Source organism: Ochotona princeps, chromosome 12 (assembly GCF_030435755.1).
Source record: "Ochotona princeps isolate mOchPri1 chromosome 12, mOchPri1.hap1, whole genome shotgun sequence".
In the NCBI taxonomy this organism is placed as follows: domain Eukaryota; kingdom Metazoa; phylum Chordata; class Mammalia; order Lagomorpha; family Ochotonidae; genus Ochotona; species Ochotona princeps.
This window is the reverse complement of record NC_080843.1, coordinates 68347689-68371104: the sequence shown is the minus strand read 5'-3', so window position 1 is coordinate 68371104 and position 23416 is coordinate 68347689. Positions and strand designations below refer to the sequence as shown.

Here is a 23416-nt window from a genome sequence, read left to right as displayed (position 1 = left end):
CTGTTGGAGCTGTAATTTGAGCTCTTTGTTACAAAGATGGGTAGAACTTTAGTTGATTTTAAAAGTCTACTGTCATTCTGATTTTTAAAATAATGCACCTACTTTGTGAGTAGAAAAATTTAATATTTTTCTATAAATATACGTTTCTATAAATTGACTTATAAGTGTCTGATTTGCTTATAATTTGAGCAAGATTTTACTAACCATGAAATAAAAGTGATGAGTCTTTTATGGGTTTTAATGTCCTGAAGATTATTTAAAAACAGATGCTAGAAAAGACCTAATATTCCATTTCTGTTCCAATTTGTACAGATTGAGGTTGATCACATTAGAGTTTACGGCTTTGTTCAGGAAGCAAAGAGGCCTTTATTTAAATATGCAGAATGCTTCCCAAAAATAAAGCTAATAGTCAGTTTGACCACAGGTCAAGAGTTCAGTTATGAATATTTTTTAATATTTAAATGTTGTATTTTTCAGGCTGCAAACTGTTGTACAAGCAGGACTTTGCACGCCGCTTAGGACTGAGATGTGTTACTTGCAACTACTGTTCCCAGCTGTGTAAGAAGGGCGCCACGAAAGAGCTTGATGGGGTGGTAAGAGACTTCTGCGGTGAGGAGTGCTGCAAGAAGTTTCAGGATTGGTACTATAAGGCAAGTATGGCAGCCACCTAACTGGTCTTTTCAATAAAACTTTGTTGCCGACTCATTTATTTTTAAAATATACACGTTTTAGGCCTGTCCCCAATTATACTATTTCTCAAAATTATGTTTTCACTTCATTATTTACAGTTCAAGGTAGATTTTTTTTTTTGCTTCTTTTTTTAAAGATGGTGTTATTAACGATTAGGAGACACCTGTGTTCTTAGCGATTTAGTTTAAGAGCATGGATCTTTTCTCTTAAACTTAATGCATCTTTATCTCAGTAAAAAATTATTCGTTGGTGAGGCGTAGGTTGTGTGGCTGGTTGGACTGCATCTTGCAGTGTCAGCATCCCCTGTGGGTGCTGGGTGCTTCGCTTGTGATGCAGCTCTCTGCTAATGGCCTGGAAAAGCAGCAGAGGATGGCCCAAGTCTTTGGATCCACATACCCACACGGGAGACCCGGAAGAAGGTCCTGATCGGCTCAGCTTCAGCCATTGTGGCGATTTAGGGAAATGGACCAGTGGATGAAAGATCTCTGTCTCTCCTCTTTTTCTGCAGTGCATCCTTTCCAATAAATAAATGGATCTTAAGGAAAACAAACACACACACACCATTATTTGGGCCGCATATTGTGAGCCAGGCATCGTAACATGTATGAGTAAGGCATGGGGCAGCAGTTTGTGTCCCAGCTATTCCACTTGTCATCCAGCTCCTTGCTCCTTGTTAGAAGCCATGTCAGATGACCAGTGTGATCAGGCCCCTGGCACCCATGTGGGAGACCTGGAGGAAGTCATTGGCTTCAGCTTGGTCTGTTAATTTGAATGGAAGGTTGATTCTTTCTGACTTCGGACTTTGAAAATATAAATGTATGAAAAGTATTTGAGAGTGAGTGAGCTCCATCTGCTGTTTGATTTCTTCACATTCCTGTGGTAGTGCTGGGGCTAAAATCTGCAGGTGATACTCAAGTCAGGATAAGTTTTCTTTTCATTTATCGCATTAGTTGGTTTCTGGATAAAAAAAAAAGTGAAGTAAAAGTTTGTATGTTGGGCAGTCAAATATTACCCACGAAACAGGTATCGTTTGTCAGTGACATGGAAACCATCTCAGTGCTGTGAAATTAGGAAAATAAAATCCCAACTCTGAGTATCCATAAAGGATGGAGCAAGGAAATGGTTTAAAAATATGAAGAATACTATTTAGCTCACTTTCAGTGATTAGTGTTAAAATTATTCTGCTAGGAGAGTTGTATGGATTGTTGACCGTCTATAACTCAGTATGTTAGCTGGATTAGCTAAAATAAAAGAATTTCCCTTTTTAGTTGTAAGAGGTACAATTATTGGCTCAGAATGTCGCCATTTCATTTTTTAAAACATTGCTTCATTATTTTGCTATTGATTTCCATTGTTTTAAGCCTTAAGATTCAGGTTCAAATTTTAGAACTCCATAATTGTCAAACATGTCCACTAACATAATTTCTGTATCATTATTTTATGGTATTAGAGATTGTATTTTTGAGAAATCCCTCCAAAATGTTACTTTGATAACTTTAGAAGCCTAATTTTGATTTGGTGCTCATACATATGTATGTGTGTGTATGTATACGTATATGTAAATACACACACATATATACATATATACATACATTACATGCACACATACATATGTATCTTTGTGGACCATCCTCTCCCCTTTCTGAAAGTTTTATTTTTGAAAGATTGTTTTGAATAATCCTGTAACAGGAAGAGTATTTGGTGATTGCCAATGCAGAAATCCCACTTTATTGTTGGTACTGTTTGTTTTTCTTATGTCATTTATCTTATTGTTGGGAACAGTAGTTCTGCTAAGTAATGACTAGTCCTGCCCAATTGTGAATGCACAGTTTAAACATTTTACGATAACCTTCTTGATTGATTGTGCTTTGTGTTTGGCTTTTTCTTTGAATACTTCTTTTTTTATAATACTTTAAGCTAAGTTAAAAAAAACATTTGCTGGTGAAACAAAAATAATCTCTTTAGTGAAAGAACACATTGAGAGTGTGTAGATGGTGTTGCCTTTATCTAATGATAATTATTTCCAATGTTTTTTTATAGTGTTCAATAATAAAAATTGAGTGAAGCAAGGCTTTTTAGAATATACCACAGTAAATTAGCTGAGCATTGAGGGACACTCAATATGCTCAATATATGCTGCACGCTGAACACTTTATGTATTTCTTGAAATATTTTAAATAGTAATTGTCTGCCATACATGATAGCCTATTGTACTGTGTGTATGATATGTATGACAGTGATTGTACTCAAGGATAAAGATAAGAGGATTTTGTCAGGTGGTAGAAATTGCAGTTTTTCTGTGCAGTTTGCGGTACAACTTTGGAAGAGTTGCCCCTTCCTGATCTTTTGTAACCAGCCATTAGTGTGAGGGTAATTATATCCCACATGCTTGTTGCTGTATTTTTTTTTCCCCTTTGGAGTAAGATTTATTTATTTATTTAAATGGCAGATTGTCATCTACTGGTTCACTCCTTAAATGGTGGCAGAGATGGGGCTGGTCCAGAAAAAAAAAAAAAAAAAAAAAAACCCCAGAGCCTAGAGCTCCATCTGTCTCCCACATGGGAGACAGGACCCCGTGAGCCTTCCCGGACAGGCTAGCTGGCTGCGACCAGCCGTGGAGTGCACTGCTCCATGCTTCTGGCATCATGAAATGCTTTGCCTTTGTGGCTGCTGTCATGCGAGTCATGAGTGTCACGCTGCCTCGAGCATGCTAAATTGAGTCCTCGTTGGTATTTTCTCCTTCTTGTGCAATTTATCTTTTTAAATATGGGAAATTTTACCCCATCAAAATATTGACCTTTGCATATAAATCTCGCTTTATTAAGTATATCAACTTCAGCTCTCCTCAAAATGACGTACATCATATGTAAATCTTAAAACGACCAACACCCAGTTCAACTCTTAAGTTTGACTATGAGCATTAACATCACATGGCATTTTTATCTTCTATGTGCAAATCAGACAGGCTTAAATCAGTCCTTAAAATTTTTGTTTAACCCGATTCTTTTGAATGATCTGTACTTTGATTCATGTAATAGCTTGCTTCTGAGTTCATAATAGAGATTTTTTAAATATTGCCTCTTCCAATTTAAAATAAAAGATTTGACATGCTTCCACACATGCTGAGAATAAAATTAATATCTCTTCCCACATAATTTTTTTGAAGGAAATAGATCTCCTTTTGCTTAAATTAAAAGTTTCTAGGAATAATATGAAACTATGTGAATAGATAGATTTTTTTTATTTGTATATGTTTAACATTTTTTGAGAGAAAAGGATTTAATATTATGGAATGTTAGAATGTTTTATAACATTTAGTTTCCCATCTATATATTACAATATCCCTTAATGTAGAGGTAAGCCTTTTGTTTTGTTTTTAAGGGTTTTTTTTTTTTTTTTTTGAAATGCAGATTTACAGAGAGATGGAGGGAAAGAAATATCTTTCATTCACTGGTTAACTTTCCAAATGGCTGCAGTGGACAGAGCAGAGTGATCCTGAGCCAGGAGCTTCTTTTGGAAGCTGCATGGGTGCAGGGACCCAAGACTTTGGGCTATCCTTGACTGATTTTCCAGGCCTTCCAAAGTTTTGAATATGGATTTCAGCTTTCATTTATTAGTATTCTCACTCTCCATTTCAGCCTGAAACTTTTGGTTTCCATTGGTAAATTGGCATTAATCTTGCCCCTTTTTCTTTGGATAAAGAGAAATCATCTAAATTTGTTTTGAACCCTCTGGAAGAAAGGAGCTTCAGGTATTGTTTCTGCAAATACCAAGTTCAATTATTACAGAATTATGAGGTGATTTGTTTAGATTCTTTTTGTGACATGTTTAGCATACCCTTATTCTTTAAATTACTATGTAACTGGAAGTCATGGAATGATTTGTTTGTTATATATTTGTTTTTTGATAATAAATTGAGAGCCTTCCTGCATTTTATTTTGATTTGGTTTTTAAAATTTTCCCATTTTATGGTTAATTCTTTTTGTATTTCCATTTTCTTTACAATTTAGGGTACAACACAAACCTCAGATTTTGTTTTTCTTTTTAGAAGGCATGGGGTTGAAGTGAGGCAGACGCTGGTTTATTGCCCAGCTGCCCACTCCGACCAGTGCTGGACTGTGCTGAAACCGTGAGTCAGTACCTCAGTCTTAGTCTTCTTGTGGATTGCAGAGACCGCCTCTTGTGGTTCAGGCTGGACATTAAGCAGGAAGTTGGAGTCAGGAGTGAGGAGGCACTTCAGGATGAGATGTGGGTCCCAAGCAGCGGTTTAGCCCCCGTGCTAAACTAGCTTCTAGCCCAGGGTTAGACTAGAGTTACCTGCTTTGTATCCTGTCTCATTTTTAACACATGACATTTGTCAAAATACTTGCTTTTTGGACCTTGGTTTTAAAGAACTGTTGTGAAGATTATTGGCAGGTGACATAAAACTTTGGGCTTTTATTTCAATTCTCTGAGGTAGTTGTAAGGGTCCAACTTTGTCTTCCTGTGTGCAAACAGGTGACTGTAATTCTCAGTTCAATCTTTTTTATTATTTGTGCTTTGTCTTTTTTGTTGTAAGTTTTAAAAAAGGAAAAAGAATTGGAACTTGGCACATATTTATTATGGTTATTTCTAGAACAGTTGTTTGCTGGTATCAAATTTATATAGGGATTTTAATTATTGAGCAAAATGTGACTTTCGTTAATTATTAAATGCTAATGTTACTGAGCTTAACATATAGTATGATCAGCAGTGTAATATTTGTACTTACAAGGTTTTGGACAAGAGATGTAATATTGGAATTGGTTATAGTCTTAACTTATACTATATATCTTCATTTAACATTTATCAACAGGAGTCTTACCGGAGCTGGAGGGGAAAAAAATCTGTTCTAACTTTTTGGTATGTTTGTGATACAAGACCTGTTTACCAAAACAAGTATTTGCTGGTATCCCTTAATAAGGAATTTTAATGTGATACTTATTCATAGAATTCTGTCCATAACATAGTGAGATTTCTACAGTGTGAAAACCTAGAGTATTTAGGGTAATAAAGAAAAATCATATCCACAATTATTGTACTTTGCAAAGTGCTTCAGATTTATTGCTTTATCTGAAATTTTCAAAGGAGGCAGGTACGTTAGCAGGAATTTTCTCTAAAAGCATAAGATTTAAAATTGGTCACGTGTGTTATGTTCTATTTATTGATCAAGATCTTAGGAAACAAGACAGATGAACAAAACCTCTGGGAAATGGGCTTTGCAAAATGTAATGTGAATTTTACTGGTTTTTTTTTTTTTTTGTGGTTTTTGTTTGTTTGTTTGTTTTTGTTTTTTGCGTGTGTTATATTCTGCCAGTTGGGGCTGATAGTTTTCCTAGATGTGGGTCAAATGTTTTTGTTTTTCAAATTGGTTTTCTTAACGCAATCACTACTTTCTTAGAACTTTTAAAGTTCTTATTTTAAAGCCAAGGCAGTGTATATTTATTTAGAGTTAATTTTATATTTTATGTTAAAACTTCTGAATAGCTAAAACTTTAAGTGAAAATGTAAAAATTTCCCATCCTAACAGCTTCTTTCAGAGTTGGTTTATTGTATAAGCTAACCTGAAATATTGAAACATATTTTATTGTATTGTCTTGATATATGAATGTTGTTTAAGCTACGCTGTCTTAATAATGCTCATCTTTGATTTCCGGTAAGTATAGAAAGGAACCGTGGCTAATAAGTAAATTGCTTCATTTCTCTAACCTCTCCTTGTTTATTTTAGATTGGTCTGCTTGATTTTGTAATTTTATTTTCTCCTTATTAGACATCTTTATTGCGTTTCACAACATGTGATACTAAAGCTTTTATTTTTTAAGATTTTATTTTTATTACAAAGTCAAATATATAGAGAGGAGGAGGAGGAGAGACAGAGAGGAAGATCTTCCATCCGATGATTCACTGCCCAAGTGAGTGCAATGGCCAGTGCGTGCCGATCCGAAGCCAGGAGCCAGGAGCTCTTCCTGGTCTCCCACACGGGTGCACGGTCCCAAAGCTTTGGGCCGTCCTTGACTGCTTTCCCAGGCCACAAGCAGGGAGCTGGATGGGAAGTGGAGCTGGCGGGATTAGAACTGGCACCCATATGGGATCCCAGTGCGTTCAAGGCTAGGCCACAGCGCCGGGCCCCAGATAAACTTTTTAAAATGTGTTTTTTTTTTTTTTTATTAGAAAGGTAGTTCAACAGAGAGAGAACAGGGCAGGGAGAGGGAAAAGAGGTGTATTCTGTCTGCTGGCTTGCTTCCTACATGGCCACAGTGGTTAAGACTCTGCTTTGCCAACTCCAGGAGCCTGGAATGTGTGATAGAGATCCCAGCACCTTGGCTAATCTGCTGCTTTCCCAGGGGCTTCAGCAGGATGCTGGATCGAAGTAGACCAGCAGGGACCAAGAACTGGTGCTCTGTAGGATCCTGGCATCGAAGTTGGCAAAATTTGCCTGCTTCAACACGATGCCCCACAGATATGCTCTTAGAAGTCATAATATGTATGTGATACTTTAAGTCTTCTAATATCTGCGTTTTTTGTTTTTCTTTTTTCTTTCTTCCTTTTTTTTTTTAAAGGCTGCAAGGTGTGATTGTTGCAAATCCCAAGGAACTCTCAAAGAGCGAGTACAGTGGCGTGGAGAAATGAAACATTTCTGTGATCAACATTGCTTATTACGTTTCTACTGTCAGCAGAATGAGCCTAACATGACAACTCAGAAAGGACCTGAAAATTTACATTATGGTATGTATTAAGTTAGGTGTTCATTTGAAAACCCGTCATGTCTTTATTTCCTTAGTTTTAAATCCAAAGTGTGGATTGTGTAGTTGATTTTGGAGATTATTTCATAGCAAATCCTTCCGTAGTTTTTCTGGGTTAACTGCCCTATATGATAATTTTATAGGTGTATTGCTTTTTAATTTTGCTCCCTTTTACCAAGTAAATGCTTATTGAAAAAATAAGAAATATGACCCAGTAGGTGTAGAGCAGTCATCAGCCTGTGTCTGCAGCTGCCTATCACTGTACATGAAAACTGTTATTAGCAAGTTGTATATGTTGGAAATCACTGGGAAGAGCAACAGGCGTCCTGAAAAACTGTAACTTTTAATTTAAGAACTATAAGAAGGTACAAAGGAAGAAAATGGTTAATTCTACTTATTTAGGTGTGTTTTCACACTTTTCTATTGCAATTTAAGATTTTTTTTTTTACCTCAAGTAATTTGTTTTCCTCAGTAACATTTGTTGGAAAGCAGCAAAATTAAAATAATAAAGATATGAAAAATTCTAAAGAAAGTGATATTTGTCTTATTTTAAATTTGTTTTTTAGATCAGGGTTGTCAGACGTCTCGAACCAAAATGACAGTAAGTATTGCTTAACTGAAGCACAGTTGCTAAATCATGATTTTTTTTTTTTTTTTGTAATGTGCTAACAAAAAATTGTTAGTCCAATTAGTATAACAGTAAAAATGTTTGCTTTGTTCTGGTAGTGAAAGTACTCACTGGAATCATTAATATCAGAGTCTTTCATGCATGGCAGAAGAAAAAAAATTAATTATAGCCTCTATTCACATGGGACAGAGACATGGAGTTTTTGGATTGAAATTCCCTTGTAGATGCATCATTTTGACAGTAGGAATAGTGTGAATGAAATAAACCACTTTAAAAGATACCATTGTCAAAATAATTGGAACTGAGGCTGAATTGGGTTGAGCCAGGTTATTAATTTATACATTTATTTCTCATATACACCTGAATATCTAGTAGCTAGATTTTATGAGTTTTAAAATTTGGGAATTGTGTTAATTTTTTTCCTTTTTTATTTAATCTTTAGAATAATACATTCTGCTTTTATGTTTGCATTTTGAGTTTTACGTTTGAAAGTGGCAATGGGGAGGTGGCTTTGTTTGCATTTTACAAAGCAGCGAAGCTCTGCCTGCTGTTTGCATGCCTACGCATGCGCCCCTGTACTTGAATATTGTTTTCTCAATTACCTTATCCAAAGGAAGTCCTTCAAGAATCACTTTCTGGCGACACAGAATGCCTCTGGGCTTGTTATTTTTTTTGTGAGAACGAATCCCTGGTCTTTGGGTCTTTCTTTTCATTAAAGTCACCTGGCAGGATATTATAACTTTCTAAGGCCTGGGTCTAAGCTGAGAGATGTTTTATTTTTTTGCAAAGTTCTGAAGATAAGTCTACACTGTTACCAGGAGTATATCATACAATGAGTTGAATAGGGTATACCACTGATTTGCATAGTACTTCTCAGGGCATTAGGAGGATGAAGAAGATGCCTGACATACAGCAGGTGCTGAATTGGTGAGGACTCTTAATTATAATTTTCATTATTTTGGCTGCTTCTTCAGTGTTGAGTATAAATAACTATACATCTTACCTGTGGACTAGTAGAAAGTTGAAAGTATCCTAAAATGGAAATGTGGGGGACTTGGCACGATAGCTCAGGGGCTTAGTCCTTTCCTTACATGCTCCAGGATCCCATGTGGGCACTGGTTCTTGTCCCGTCTGCCCCACTTCCCTTCCCACTCCGTGCCTGTGGCCTGGAAAAGCAGTAACGGATGACCCAAAGCCTAGGAAATTCTGTACCCACATGGAAGACCTGGCGTAAGCTCCTAGCTTATGGCTTTGGATCTGCTCTTGTGTCTGCTTGTTAGTGGACCAGCAGATGGAGGAGCTTGCTTTCTTCTTTCTCCTTCTCTCTGTAAATCTGCCTGTCTAATAAAAGTACATAAATCTTTTTTTTTAAAGATTTATTCATTTTTATTACACAGTCAGACATACAGAGAGGAGGAGAGACAGAGAGGAAGATCTTCCATCCAATGATTCACTCCCCAAGTGACCGCAACGTCTGGTGCTGCGCCGACCCGAAACTGGGAACCCAGGAACCTCTTCCGGGTCTCCCACACGGGTGCAGGGTCCCAAAGCTTTGGGATGTCCTTGACTGTTTTCCCAGGCCAGAAGCAGGGAGCTGGATGGGAAGTGGAGCTGCCGGGGTTAGAACCGGCGCCCATATGGGATCCCGGGGCTTTCAAGGCGAGGACTTTAGCTGCTAGGCCACGCTGCTGGGCCCAAAAGTAAATAAATCTTTAAAAAAAAAATGGAAAACGCTTTCACTTGTTAGTTTACTAGCATGTAAGAAATATTAAATATTATTTGTAAGAAATATTAAAGTGTCTTTAAAAAGAAACAGTTGTGTGTTTATCAGTTGGTGAGAACTTGACCAAAGGTTCACAAGGGAGCTAGCTAAGGAACTACATTCTTGCACCAGGGGCTCAGGATCCTGCAGGTGAGTTCAGAGAATGCGACTGCCTCGAATGCCGACCGTGCTCATGTGCAGAGTACCTTACCTCCCGTCTCTGGACATATCTTCAGCTTCAGATTGTTCTCTTACAGGGTTTTGTTCTGCTTAGAATGCAAATGACATTCCCAGGAACCTGGTGTAAAATGTTTGAGAACCTCTGTAGGACTAGAATTGCTGAGTCACAGGAAATTTTGCAACTTAAAGTTTGCTAATACTTTTGTAATTCTTTATTATTTTATGTGTTGTTCTGGGAGAGGGAGCTTGAGAATCAATCATCATATTGGCAAGAATTTTTTTTTCCAAAAGAAGTTTAAAAAACCCTGTTTTTTTCCGGTTCCAGTTGCAGTTTTGATTTTGTGATTCTCACGTTGCACAGTGTCTGTGTCGGTTCAGAGTGACGCTGCCATCGTTAAGAGTGTGCTGGGCACAATGTTGAGGCATGACTCGACTGTGTCTTCCGCTTTGCTGTATTTCTTCCTTAGCACTTAGAAGCTAGGTAATTATTAGCACCAGAAATTCATGAAAATCAAAGGCAAAAATAAAAGCTTTTCTCTTTGCTTCTCTGTAGGGTTCAGCACCACCCCCTTCTCCAACACCTAATAAAGAGATGAAGAACAAAGCAGTTCTTTGCAAACCTTTGACAATGACAAAAGCTACTTACTGTAAACCTCACATGCAGACCAAATCTTGTCAGACAGGTAACTGAATACAAGTTGGCTTTCGCCTGATTTAATCAAATGAACATGCTTTTCCTGAGTGATAGGATATGGAATCAATTTCTTTGGTCATTTTGCTAAGAATATAATTTAGAATAATTTGTGATCGATGTCTGATAAAGGCCTAGAATACAAATTATGGTAGATGTGAAAAAAATAGCTACAGTGTCCCTGGGAGTAATTGCAGCATCTCATCGGTATAGCGTGTCTTTCAGTGTGAGCGGCAGTCAGAGTGAGATTTCCTGCTTGTCAGAATGAGATGAAGCAGTTTAGATATGCATTTCATTAACTTGACATTGTTAACTGTATTTTAGTTTGACTAAATGAATCTTTGGAGCGGGGATGAGGAGCATCTGGGGATAGGGGCCGTTGGGCTTTGTGGTGGTGTAAAAGAATGTTGCTCCTTTTTTAAGTAAAGCCTAAATTGTATTTGTACTGTATTAAAGTTAGAACTGCTGCCTTCTGTTGTTGAAAACTTTCTTCTTAATTTTGTAAAGCTTTGAAATTTAATTCTTCATGGTTATCCAATTATTTTAACATTGAACATATATAGGTAAAAGCGATTTAATGTTGTGCTTAAACACGTGCGTTGTGTTGTTAGATGACAATTGGAAGACAGAGTATGTTCCGGTGCCTATCCCCGTGCCTGTGTACATTCCCGTGCCGATGCACATGTACAGTCAGAGCATCCCCGTGCCCACTACGGTTCCTGTTCCTGTAAGTCACGTCTTAAGCTCTTACTCGTTTTGAGATTTATTGGGCACCAGTGGGAAAACTGTGTCTGTAGTCGGGATTAGTGTTACCGTAATGATTGGTTTTGTCCTTTAACAACTGGATGTAATCAACTCTTTGCAATCCCGGTTGCTTTGTGTTTAATTGTGTATATATTTGTTTTTGAGAAAAAGTTTAGCAGATGTCTGCATTTGCTGCATCTATTTTTGTGCTCTATGTTTGGGTTCATTTTCAGAATTGCTGTGAAACCATGACATTTCTTTTTTTTTTTTTTTTTTTTTTTTTTTATATAATCCATTTTATTGTATTGTTGTTGACAATCTTTACATAGTTAACTATAGTTGAAGGAAAATCAAGAAAGAGAAGAAAAAAAAAAAAAAGGTTCAGGGGGATAGGGAGGTGGGCAATGCTATTATGTCCATATTGTTTCCATCATGTATCTGAGGTAAAAGGGGATATTGAGGGAGAAGCCCCACCCGGTTTCCCGCCCACCCCAAGTCCCGGATGTGGGGCATGCTCTGAGATATGTGCTCAAGTGGAGTTAATAGTTCTCCAGTTATGAGTCACTGCCAGTTTCGCTCGATGAGGTGGTCCACTGATTGATATGGTCCATCATAAAGTCTCCATTTGTCCCATATTTCGCTGCCAACATGTAGCTGAGATGAATGATTGTCCTATTCTGTCTTCTGTCTTTTCTTGGTTAGAATTCTGAGTCCAGCAGTTCAAGTGGGGAGATCTCCAAAGATACCTTGAGGTATTCCCAGACCAGATTCCTGTATGTTCCAGCAAGCACAGGGCCCGGCACAGTCCATCACCCTGATCAGCTGGTGGTTGCAATTGCTGTGTTGGTTCTGTTTTCAGTCCCGAGTTGCACTGGAACCAATGGGTGTTGCAGTCCAGTCTGGTTCGGCCCTTACATCAACCAGTGGGAGCTGCAGCCTAGTCGGGGCGACCCACAACAACCCCCACCAAGCCTGCCCCCTACCCTGGCTTGCCAATTTGTGCAGCAGAAGACCAGTCTGTCCCCCATCCCATTCGGCTCTGGTACTTGTCAATGGGTATTAAAGCTTAGTTCTATCTAATCGACTCAACCATCCAGCCCTCACAGATGTTGTTGAGTGCCTCTGTCTAGCCATCCCAGCCCCCGTCCTAGTTTTCATGCCCTCCCACGGGAATAGTGACCCAAGAAGGGGGAACCCACTTTTTCCCTCCCAGGTCTCTCTGTCCCGGTTTATGCACTCTTTAGGTGGTCCTGTGATTTGACTCGATAGAATTAGTCCCCAGTGCCAGCTTCTGCCAGCTGATGCTGTGGCCCTGATCTTGTCCACATGCAGCGCACAGGTGTTGTAGCCTTGCTTAGTCGTGTCTGTCTCTATCCCAGCCAACACTCTCCAGTGGGAGTGGTTGTCCAGCGAGGGGACCAGCCCCTTAACCCCCCCGCCAGCTCTGCCCCTCCCTTCCTGGATCTCACGTGTGCTGGATGGGTGCTGCATTCATATCCAGTACAGGCAACCACGCCCTGGCGTTCCAGAATGTGTACTGGTTTTGTCGCAACCAAACCCGGCCCATTCCACACTCTGTTCTGGTGATCGGATTTGCCAGAGGATGACATGAACTGATTCAGCCTGGCCTGCTCCTGACCCATGCCGAATGCATGCCAGTGGGAAACTTTCCATGGCCTATTCTGGGCTGTTTCCAATCATGCTTCTCGCGCTTACCTGCAGGGACTGTGTCCTGCCAGAGGAGTTGCCCAGGCTCCTCCATCAGAACCCCTCCCAATGCCAGATTTTGCGCTTGCCAGGGGGTTCTTGAGCCAACCCTACTCAGTTCACCTCCTGTCCTAGCAGGAACAGTGGCTTTTCCTGGCTGGCTTCCACCCCATTCTGACTCTTGTTGGATGTTTCAGCCCAGCCATGGCTCGTCCATACCCACATACAGCTCACACATGGCTCAGAAGGGGATTGAGACCCAGCCTAGTCAGTCCCACATCTACCCTGTTTCTCCATAACACCAGATGGTGCTGGGATCTGAACCGGCCTGGTGCATCCCATCCCAGCCCACACTAGTGCCTCGGGTGACTGCAACTGTTTCCTAGATAGAATGCAACCCCCATTCCAGCACATACACCCTTTGGTGGGAACCTCATCCCAGCTGTGGCATCCCAGATTGGGACCGTTCCTAGCTGTAAATCACGCACCTGCACGTGGTTGCTCCGAGGACCATTAGGTGCCAGCCTGCTACACAAGCCGGAGCTTATCTTTTACTTGATAGGTGTTCAAAGCTCAGCATTATTAAGGGATTGGAAGTTCTTCAAAGGAAGAGTTACTGGCATTGGGAATCTTTAGGATTGACTCAGATCCCAGAAACAGTGGGGTCACTCTAGAGCTATCTCAGCAGCGATTCAGATGTCCAATACCCCAGAGCTCCCCGGCCGGGCGGCCAGCAGGCTCAGCCTGGTGCCAAATGGCGCACTGGCCGCCCTGGCCCAGCCCGCCATGAGCCATGGGCACATGGCGGACTGGGTTCGGGATCCGAGCTAGACGTCCTCTCCCGCAGCCCTCGGCTCGCCTCTGGCAGCCGGAGGTTAAATCCTGCAGGCCCGAGGTTGCGCCCCTCCCCAATCCCGTTCACCCACCACCCAATGAGGGTGTTGGGTGGGTCCCGGACATGCCCAGTCACGGAGGCCTCCCCCCTCGGCGTACTCACCCCAGAAGGAAGCAGGCCGCACCCAGGCATGTCCGGGCCCAGCCCGCCATGAGCCATGGGCACATGGCGGACTGGGTTCGGGATCCGAGCTAGACGCCCTCTCCCGCAGCCCTCGGCTCGCCTCTGGCAGCCGGAGGTTAAATCCTGCAGGCCCGAGGTTGCGTCCCTCCCCAATCCCGTTCACCCACCACCCAATGAGGGTGTTGGGTGGGTCCCGGACATGCCCAGTCACGGAGGCCTCCCCCCTCGGCGTACTCACCCCAGAAGGAAGCAGGCCGCACCCAGGCATGTCCGGGCCCAGCCCGCCATGAGCCATGGGCACATGGCGGACTGGGTTCGGGATCCGAGCTAGACGTCCTCTCCCGCAGCCCTCGGCTCGCCTCTGGCAGCCGGAGGTTAAATCCTGAAACCATGACATTTCACATGACGTTTTTAGAGAATAACATTTCATATAATAGAACACACCATATTTTATTTTAAATCACATATTTAGAACACTGTCACAAGGCAGCTATTGTAGGCCTCTGGCAGTGAAATACCTCAAGAATTCCTCCCTCCTCCTTTTTTTATAAAAGGTTAACAACTTGGGGTTGTTCATTTGGAAGGCGAGAGCCCAAGATGCTGGAGCCGTCACCTGCTCCCCGGGTCTGCACGGCCGGGGTCAGGAGTGGACCAGGGTCTGAGCTCCTGCTGAGCAGGTGTGGACTGCTGCACTGGAGGTCTGCCCTGACATCTTAATTTTGATATCTACTCTTGTCAAAAGTTGTTAGCATTTTATATAGTAGATCATAGATTAGAATAACAATTTGCAAAAGTAGTTCTAATGTTTGGTAAATCTAACACTAAATTGCTTTAATTAGGTACCAGTTCCTGTTTTTCTGCCTGCGCCATTGGATAGCAGTGAGAAGATCCCTGCAGCAATTGAGGAGCTGAAAAACAAAGTTTCTTCAGATCCTCTTGATGCAGGGTTGCTTACAATGACAGATATCATCGCAGAGGATGAGGGCAAGCCGGAGGCTGCCAGCATCAACAGTGAGCTGCTTGATTCTTCACAGGGGTTTGGTGGCTGCAGGACTTTTTAAGGCATTTCATTGCACTTCAACTTGGTAGCGAACTGGGACACAGCATAGTGGCGAGAATGTATTTTACATTAAGAAGTCCTGTTGTGTCCAGTCACATACTATACCTATAATGCCACATCCAGTCATCAAAGAATGAATCTGTATGGTTTCTGTTTTATTTTAACATGGTTTGATTGAAAAACTAAACTCAATACTATTCTTGAGAGTAACATTGACAGAAAATTAACTTGTAGTGGGTTTAATAATGAGCCCAGCATTAATTGTGTGAACCGTATCTGTAGTGTGGTTTGGTTGGTTCCATTGGTCATTTGCATGATTTATCTTAACCAGATAACCAGAGTTTATCTTGGCCTGTTGTGGTAGTACGCAGTTGTACCTGAGTGTTTTATTGGTGATTCTAAATGTCTCGGGTTATTAATTCCTACCCTTAGTCCTCTGGTAATGCCCCAAGGTCTGTCTCCACCCTGAGATGCCTAATGACAATCACAACATGTGATTTTCTTCTATTTCATAGTGTGGCACTGTTTTTAAAACATTGTGTTAAGGAGCTATAAAATAAATTTAGTGGGTTGTAACCAGTGTTTTTAAAAAAAAGTATGAAAGGGGAACAGGAAAAAATTCACTGTGTATCTATCCTAGGAAGAATAAATATTATTTTTGGGGTGTTGCATATATTTATTTTTCTATCTGCTACCATCACCCTTTAGAATATGTATTGGATAAAGTCCAGTTTGTATTGTGGTTACAGATAACTTAAAGTCACCATGGGCTCGCCGTATTGACCCAGTGCTTAAATCCTTGCCTTAAATGTGCCCTGGGCTCTGTCTGAGCTGGTCCAGTTCCCTTCCACTCCCCTGCTTATGGCCTTGTTGAGCAAAGCATGACCAAAAGCCTTGGGACCCTGCACTTGTGTGCAAGATCATGACGTAACCTGGCTCCTGGCTTCAGATGGACTCAGCTCCAGCCGTTATGGCCACTTGGGGAGAGAACCAGTGGGTGGAAGATCTCTGATTTTCCTTCTCTCTGTAAATCTGCCTTTCCAATAAAAATATGCAAACCTTTAAAAAAAAATCATCAGATCATGAGAAGGCACTTGTAAATAAGCATATATTGAATAATACAGGAAACCTATGTCAGAATTCAGAAAAAAATTGAAATGATCTGCCGTCTTTATTTCTGAGAAAAGGCTGCTTTTAAAAATACATCTTTGAATTGTTTTGTTATTGCAGCATACCTATTCTGAAGGGGGACTGTCAACATTTCCAGGATTGAAAGGTTTTTTTTTTTTCCCTTTTTGTGTGTGTGTGTGTGTTCCATTGTTCATTTTTTTTTGTTTTTGTGATTTTTTTTTTTTGCCTTGTAAGTTCTATATACTTTAAATTATCTAATCATTATGAAGATCACAATAATTTACATTTTAAGATATCATATACCTTTTTATGTATGTAGTTATTTAGAGATTAATTTATTTGAAAGGCAGAGTGAAAGAAGGAAAGACATCTTCCTTCCACCGATTCACTTCCCAAATGCTTACAAAAGCTCTTCTGGGCCAAGCTGAAGATAGGAGCCTGGAACTGCATCCAGCTTTCCCATGTGGATGGGAGAGGCCCAAGTCCCTGGGCCATCTGTCACTGCTTTTCTGTGCGCATCACAGAGCTGGCTGGGAAGGGAAATATGCGGGACATGAATCAGTGCTTTGATGTGGGATGCTGGTATCACTAGTGTATGCTTAATCGACTACCTCTAAATGCTCGCTCCCTGTATAGCTTTTGTTTTTGTGATGTTGTTTTGATTGTTATTGCATTTACACCTAAATGACTTCTTTTTGGCAGCTACTTTTGGGCTTTTATATTTTGATTTCTAATAATATTGTGAATTGTTTATAGGTGTAATTATTGAAACAGATATAATTGCTTCAGATATCTTGAAGAATTCTGACTCGGAGACACAGTCCAATATGCCTGATGTACCATATGAACCAGATTTGGATATTGAAATAGATTTTCCCAGAGGTAATCAAAGCACTGCTTTATGGTTTGGGGATTTAGTAGTAGAGTCTAAGTGTAATTTTATAGTTGGTACCTATTTGATATTTGTGTTTATGGTGTACATGTTTATTTTTTCTTATCCAAGTAAAATGTTGCAGCTTCTGTTATAAGGCATAGATTTGGAACATAGGGCTTTAAAATAACGTCTTAGGCATTTAAAAAAAGAAATTAAAATTTATTTTATTTCAAAGGCAGAGTGATAGGTAAGAGATAAGAGATCTTTATTTCTCTTATTCACTCTCCACTGGGAACAGCTTAGACAGGGCCCAGCTACAGCCGGAGATTCTGGATCTCGCATGTGGGTAACAAAGCACATGGGCCTGCTTTCCCTGATTTTCCAAGTGAGTAGAAGGGACCTGGATTGGAAGGAGGGTACCCAAGATTTAAATTAACACTCTGCTTGGGGCAGGCATCAGCCTCACCAACTGTGCCACAATGCTGCTCCAAGTAAAACTTCTGAAAGTGATGTATTGTAGTCAGTGTAATGACTTGGCAGAAGTCCTCACTTTGCCCATGCCGGGATCCCACAAGGGCACCAGTCCATGGCCCACTGCTACATTTCCCATCCAGCTGCTTGCTTGTGGCCTGGGAAAGCAGTTGAGGATGGCCCAAATCCTTGGGACCCTGCACCTACATCGGAGACCCTGAGGAAGTTCCTGGCTCCTGGCTTTGGATCAGCTCAGTTCCCGCTGTTGCCACCATTTGGGGAGTGAACTAACAGATAGAGGATCTTCTGTCTCCTTCTCTCTCTAAATCTGCCTTTCCAATAAAAATAAATATATCTTAATAAAAAATAAGTTTTAAAATTTCATTTCATTTAATGACACAATTTCATAGACTGGGTTTCCCCCAACCCCGCACCATGTCCTCCCCCGATGGTGGAGTCCTCCACCTTGTTGCAGTATTACAGTTCAAATCCAGTCATGATTCCTTCATTGCAAGCATGTACCATGCATAGAGTCCAGCACCTTATTGTCCAGATAAATTCAACAGTTTCTTGGGGAGACCGTCTGGTCTGAAAGCAGAGGTAGCAGAATATCATCCCGTCAAATGAAAGGACACAACAAACCGTCCACAACAATTTACAGCACTATGGAGTTAGTTGGCATGGTGTTTAGTGACCAGTGTTAGAAAATGCAAGTTCTTATCCACATCCTGTGACTACTTCATTGACATTTCAATTTTAGTTTATACACAACCGGCTGCTATATATCTTAAAATGTCTATAGGATACTATTCAGCTGTCTCGTGTCTATTTTCGTTTTTGTATTTTAGTATTTTTATATTTTAGTTTATAGTATTGAAGTATTATTTTTACTGAACTTGGTGAATACTAGGTTAGTCCAAACTGGTTTATAACCTCTTAACAAATCATATGTCATCAGTTGAGGCACAGAACAGTTTTGGGCGTGTGTAGAGAAAACTCCAATGCTTAGTGAGGGAGGAGTAGCTAATCTTAGTTACTCTTAATCTTGGGAGTAATCTTATTAATGGAAAAATCTCAAGATTGAGGAACAAACTTGAGTTTAAGACCTTTTGAAAATTAACTTTTATCCTCAAAGGAAAATGGTTATTTTCAGTAAGTATATTATTTTCAGTTCTTGAATGTTATTGTTTCTAATGATTTATTAATCCTGATGATTAATTACTCATTGAATAAAATATTTTTAAAAAAGAATGTAATAGGGTAAATCAGATTTGTGTGGAAACTGTAGATCTTTTTGAATTTATCATACTTTTTCTGATAGCACATATTTCCGTGAAGATCCTTTTTTCAGGAGTTCAAGCAAGGTTTATCGGATCTCACAGGTCATATCAGGTGGCAGCGAGTCATTTCCTCCAGAGCCCAGCCCCGGCTCTTCCCCGGGTGCAAGGGCTGTTTACCTATTAGTTCTTTGTTGGCTGTTTCTGTAAGCGTCCTTGTGCTGTTGCATTTGAAATAATAGGTTTTCTTTGTTTGACTCATTTATCAGCTGCTGAGGAGCTTGATATGGAAAATGAATTTTTGTTACCACCAGTTTTTGGAGAAGAATATGAGGAACAGCCTAGGCCACGGACTAAAAAGAAGGTAAAAAAGTTAGTCGTAGTCTTGCATTCACTTTATACTATGGTAAACAGCACATTTTCTATGCACAAATGTACTGATCTTTTGTTGTCCAAAGATTTCAGTAGAGAGTTTTTCCTAGGTATTAAAGGATTTTAAGTGGTAATCTGTTTTTAATTAATGTATCAAATTTAGTTGTTATATCATCAAAAAGTGAATATTATTACCGTTTAGTTTTCTTTATTAATTATCTTGATATAGATATAAAAACAGTTGCCAGGAAAGGAAATTCTTTATAGGAATTGAGACTATTTTATTTTACTATTATTATTATTATTATCATTTAATGATACAGTTCCATAGGCCGTGGGATTACTGTTACTCCCTCCCCGACTCCCATCTCCCCTGAATGTAATTCCACTATATCTTTACTATAGTACAGGTCTTCATACACGGTCATATGTCCATCATTGCGGGTATGGACAATGGCAGAGAGTCCAGCATCCTATTGTCAAATGCAGTAAGCAGCTTCATTGGGAGTCCATCTTTGGAAGTAGAGATGCATACTGCATTGTATCCTCACATCTGGATATGATAGTCTCTCCATCACACAGTTACTATACATCCCCTTAAATGAAAAGCCACAATAAAAATTCAACAACAGGAAGAAAAAAAAGAGAAATGAAAAACACCATGAAGTTAATACCATGCTACTGAATGACTGATGTGTTGCTGAAGAAATGGAAAAGAAGATCAAGAGCCTTCTGGAACAAAAGGATGCTACTGTATGATCTATGAATCTGTGAAGAATTTAATGAGAAAGTGTTTTGAAGAGATGAAACTTAAAAAAAAAAATCAAAATCCATGACATATAGTTTCTGCTAATCCTTGTTGGTGAGATATGTCTCCCGTAGATAACAGATAGATTGGTTTTGTTTTTTTAATCTAGTCTTCTAATCTATGAATGGGTGGTAATTTAGTCCTGTCATTTTAGCAACGGGTTGTTGATCGATTTGGTCTTCTGTTATCTTAAAGATTTATGTATTTCACTTGAATGGCAGCATGATATGTAAATATAGGGTTTTTCCATCCTTTGGTTCACTTCCCAAATCCCTGCAATGCCAAAAGTGAGCCAGATGCAGGCCACCCTCCACTGCCTTCCCAAGCCCGTCGGCAGTCATCCGGGTCAGAAGTGAAGAACCCAGTACTCTAACCTGATGCCGACATTGGATGCTGCCATTGTCGGCCATGGCTTTACCCACACCACCACATCACCAGCACATGTGACTTCTTTTAAGCATGTCAAGTGCCTTAAAAGATGTGCTGGACACTTTGATCATCAGGTGGATCTAAAAGTGAAATGTGTTAACAGATGCAATTGTTGAGGTACTCTGTCAAGTATATTCTGTGTTTCTGATTTCCAACATGTGAAGCAATATCAAAAGACATCTTAAAAAAAGAGCTTTCAAAACTTAGGCATCAAGAAAGGAAAAATGGAAAAGGAGTGTCTGCCATCTAAGGAAGGTAGATTCTTACTTGACATCATACACAAAAATTAAAATGTTGGGTCTGGCATGGTAGCCTTGTGGCTAAAGTCCTCTCCTTGCATGCACCAGGATTCCATGTGCATACCGGTTTATATTCCAGCTGTTCCACTTTCCATCCAGCTGTCTGTGGCCTTGGGAAAAGGCAAAAGATGACCGAAAGCCTTAGGATTCTGCACCCTCATGGACGACCTGGAAGAAGTCCCTGGCTCTTAGCTTGGATCAGCTTAGCTCTGGGGATTGTGACTGCTTAGGGAGTGAACCAGTGGATGTTAGATTTGTCTGTCTCTCCTTGCTGTAAATCTCCCTTTCCAATAAGAATAAATGAACCTTCTAAAAAAAAAATCACAATATTGTCATAGACCTAAATGTCAGAACTCTTAGAAGAAAGCATGGGTCCAAATTTTTTGGACCTTGAGTTAAGTGTATTTTAATGATTTTCTCACCATTGTGCTTATTCTCACAAGATGTTCTTCTGTGATTGGGTTTTACAAAGTGATTTGTGTAGGAACATGACATTGCTGGAATCAGATTGTTAAAAATGTTATAGGTAATCAACTGTAAGTCAATTGTAAACAAATATTGCCTTTTGATTTGCCTTGGCTGAGAAAAGTGTTACGTGGACTCATAAAATATTGTAGATTTAAGAATAATTTTATAATGGTGTTGCATTTGTAGGGAACCAAGAGAAAAGCTGTGTCGGGATACCAGTCCCATGACGATAGCTCTGACAATTCCGAGGGCAGCTTTCCGTTCAAATACACGTACGGTGTCAATGCGTGGAAGCACTGGGTCAAGACCAGGCAGCTGGATGAAGATCTCCTGGAGTTAGACCAGCTGACCTCTTGTAAGTCTTCCTGTGGCTTTGCTTTCTGTTTGTTTGTTTTTTGCTAGTCGCTTAAAATGATTGTAGAAACATAAAGAAGAAATTAATTTCAGAAAATTTTTTTAGTTGGACATTAAATAGTAATAACTGCTGACTTATTTCTTTTTAGCTAAATCAGTAAAATTAAAAGAAGATCTACTCTCGCACACCACAGCTGAGCTGAACTATGGGTTAGCCCATTTTGTTAATGAAATCCGACGACCAAACGGGGAGAATTATGCACCCGATAGCATCTATTATCTTTGCCTTGGAATACAGGAGGTTAGTAAATTTGATGGTTATTAAGAACCGTTGTGATATTTCTTGGGCAGAAAAATGCTGTGCCTGTGGAATATTAACTGTGCTCCTGAGCCTTTATTAGTTTACTAAGAAACTGTTGGGAAATACTTTCATTGTCATAGAAACTCACAAATGTTTCAGAGCTGTGAACCAGAACAAGAAAGGATTATTTGGAGAAACCATGATACAAGCTGTATGATTTGCATATGCTTTAGTGTGGACTCCATTTTGTAAAATTTAATCTCTGATGTGAGACATTAAGAGGGCATAAATTTAATTAGACTCTGATCTTAGAGGTGGAGCCTAGGGGTGTATCAGATGTGATTAAATTAGATATGAGGTAGTTGCTCTGTGCTTGAATTTGGTGGTTTTATAAGAGCAGGCAGAGCGAGTTACACAGATCCCTGTCCCATGTTGAGTTGTGATGCTGTGTGCCATTTTGGGTCTCTGTGCCCAAGAAGGCCAGTGAAAGGTGAGGCTCTTTGACTTTGCTAAAATTGTCAGCCTTATGCATTCAGTTATGGTTATCGCAAGTGAACTGAATCAAATTCTACTAACTTTGCCAGCTGTGCTTACATACAATATACATATAAAACTATGCATTCATATTTGTGATAATTGGGATAAGGTCTTCTTAACGATTATAAATAAATGAGTTCACAATCTGGGGTATAATGTATAGCTACATTTGACTACAGATTGATGCTGGTCTGCCTTTAAATAGAGTTCCCTAGCTATTTAAATATTTCATTATCTGCTTCTGTTGTTTTCTTGTTTTTTTTTTTCCTGTGTTTACAATTTATTTTATGTGTTTGAGAGGGAGAAACATCTGCCACCCCGCCCCCATGTAGCTATAATGGCTAGCGCTGCGTCAGGTGGAATCTGGGAGCCTGGAGTTCTTCAGGACTCCATGTGTTTATGGGAGCTTAAATGCTTGGAACAGTGGACGGTGGGCCATGTGGTTGGGCCCCTGCACCCATGTGGGGCATCCGAAGAAGTTTCTGGCTTCCAGGTCTGCACCAGTCCAGCCATACCTGTGAACCAGTAGGTGGAAGAGTTCTCTCTGTCTCTGCTCCACTATATAATTCTAACTTTAAAGTAAGTTTGTCTTAGGGGAAACAGTGCATAGCTGTAAGCCACAAGTGTACTGAGTAGTCATCAGATGTTTAACGTCAGCCTGTTGATGCTTGGGTTTTGCGTTTGGTGCTTGTGTGCTGTTGCTTGCCTGCTGTTCCTCAGCCTCCACCCACTGAAAGTGAAACAGCTTGTTCTTCAGATTTGCAGGAAAATAAAACTTGATATGAAAGTTCAACCTCGAGTTTTGAAGCTATTGTCTTTATTATAGTTGGTGTTAATATTTGTTTATACGATAT

General features: G+C 40.0%; 1 protein-coding gene across 1 annotated transcript in view; it reads left to right on the top strand.

Annotated features, from left to right (window-relative positions):
* Window positions 1-23416, top strand: part of ZMYM2 (zinc finger MYM-type containing 2) — a 103350-nt gene that overhangs the window by 65512 nt on the left and 14422 nt on the right. Inside the window, exons 13-22 of the mRNA XM_058670991.1 lie at window positions 478-650; window positions 7269-7434; window positions 8018-8052; window positions 10575-10704; window positions 11324-11439; window positions 15021-15192; window positions 17129-17254; window positions 19264-19358; window positions 21557-21725; window positions 21874-22025. Coding sequence (XP_058526974.1) covers window positions 478-650; window positions 7269-7434; window positions 8018-8052; window positions 10575-10704; window positions 11324-11439; window positions 15021-15192; window positions 17129-17254; window positions 19264-19358; window positions 21557-21725; window positions 21874-22025 — 1334 coding nt within the window. The remainder of the gene's footprint in view (window positions 1-477; window positions 651-7268; window positions 7435-8017; window positions 8053-10574; window positions 10705-11323; window positions 11440-15020; window positions 15193-17128; window positions 17255-19263; window positions 19359-21556; window positions 21726-21873; window positions 22026-23416) is intronic.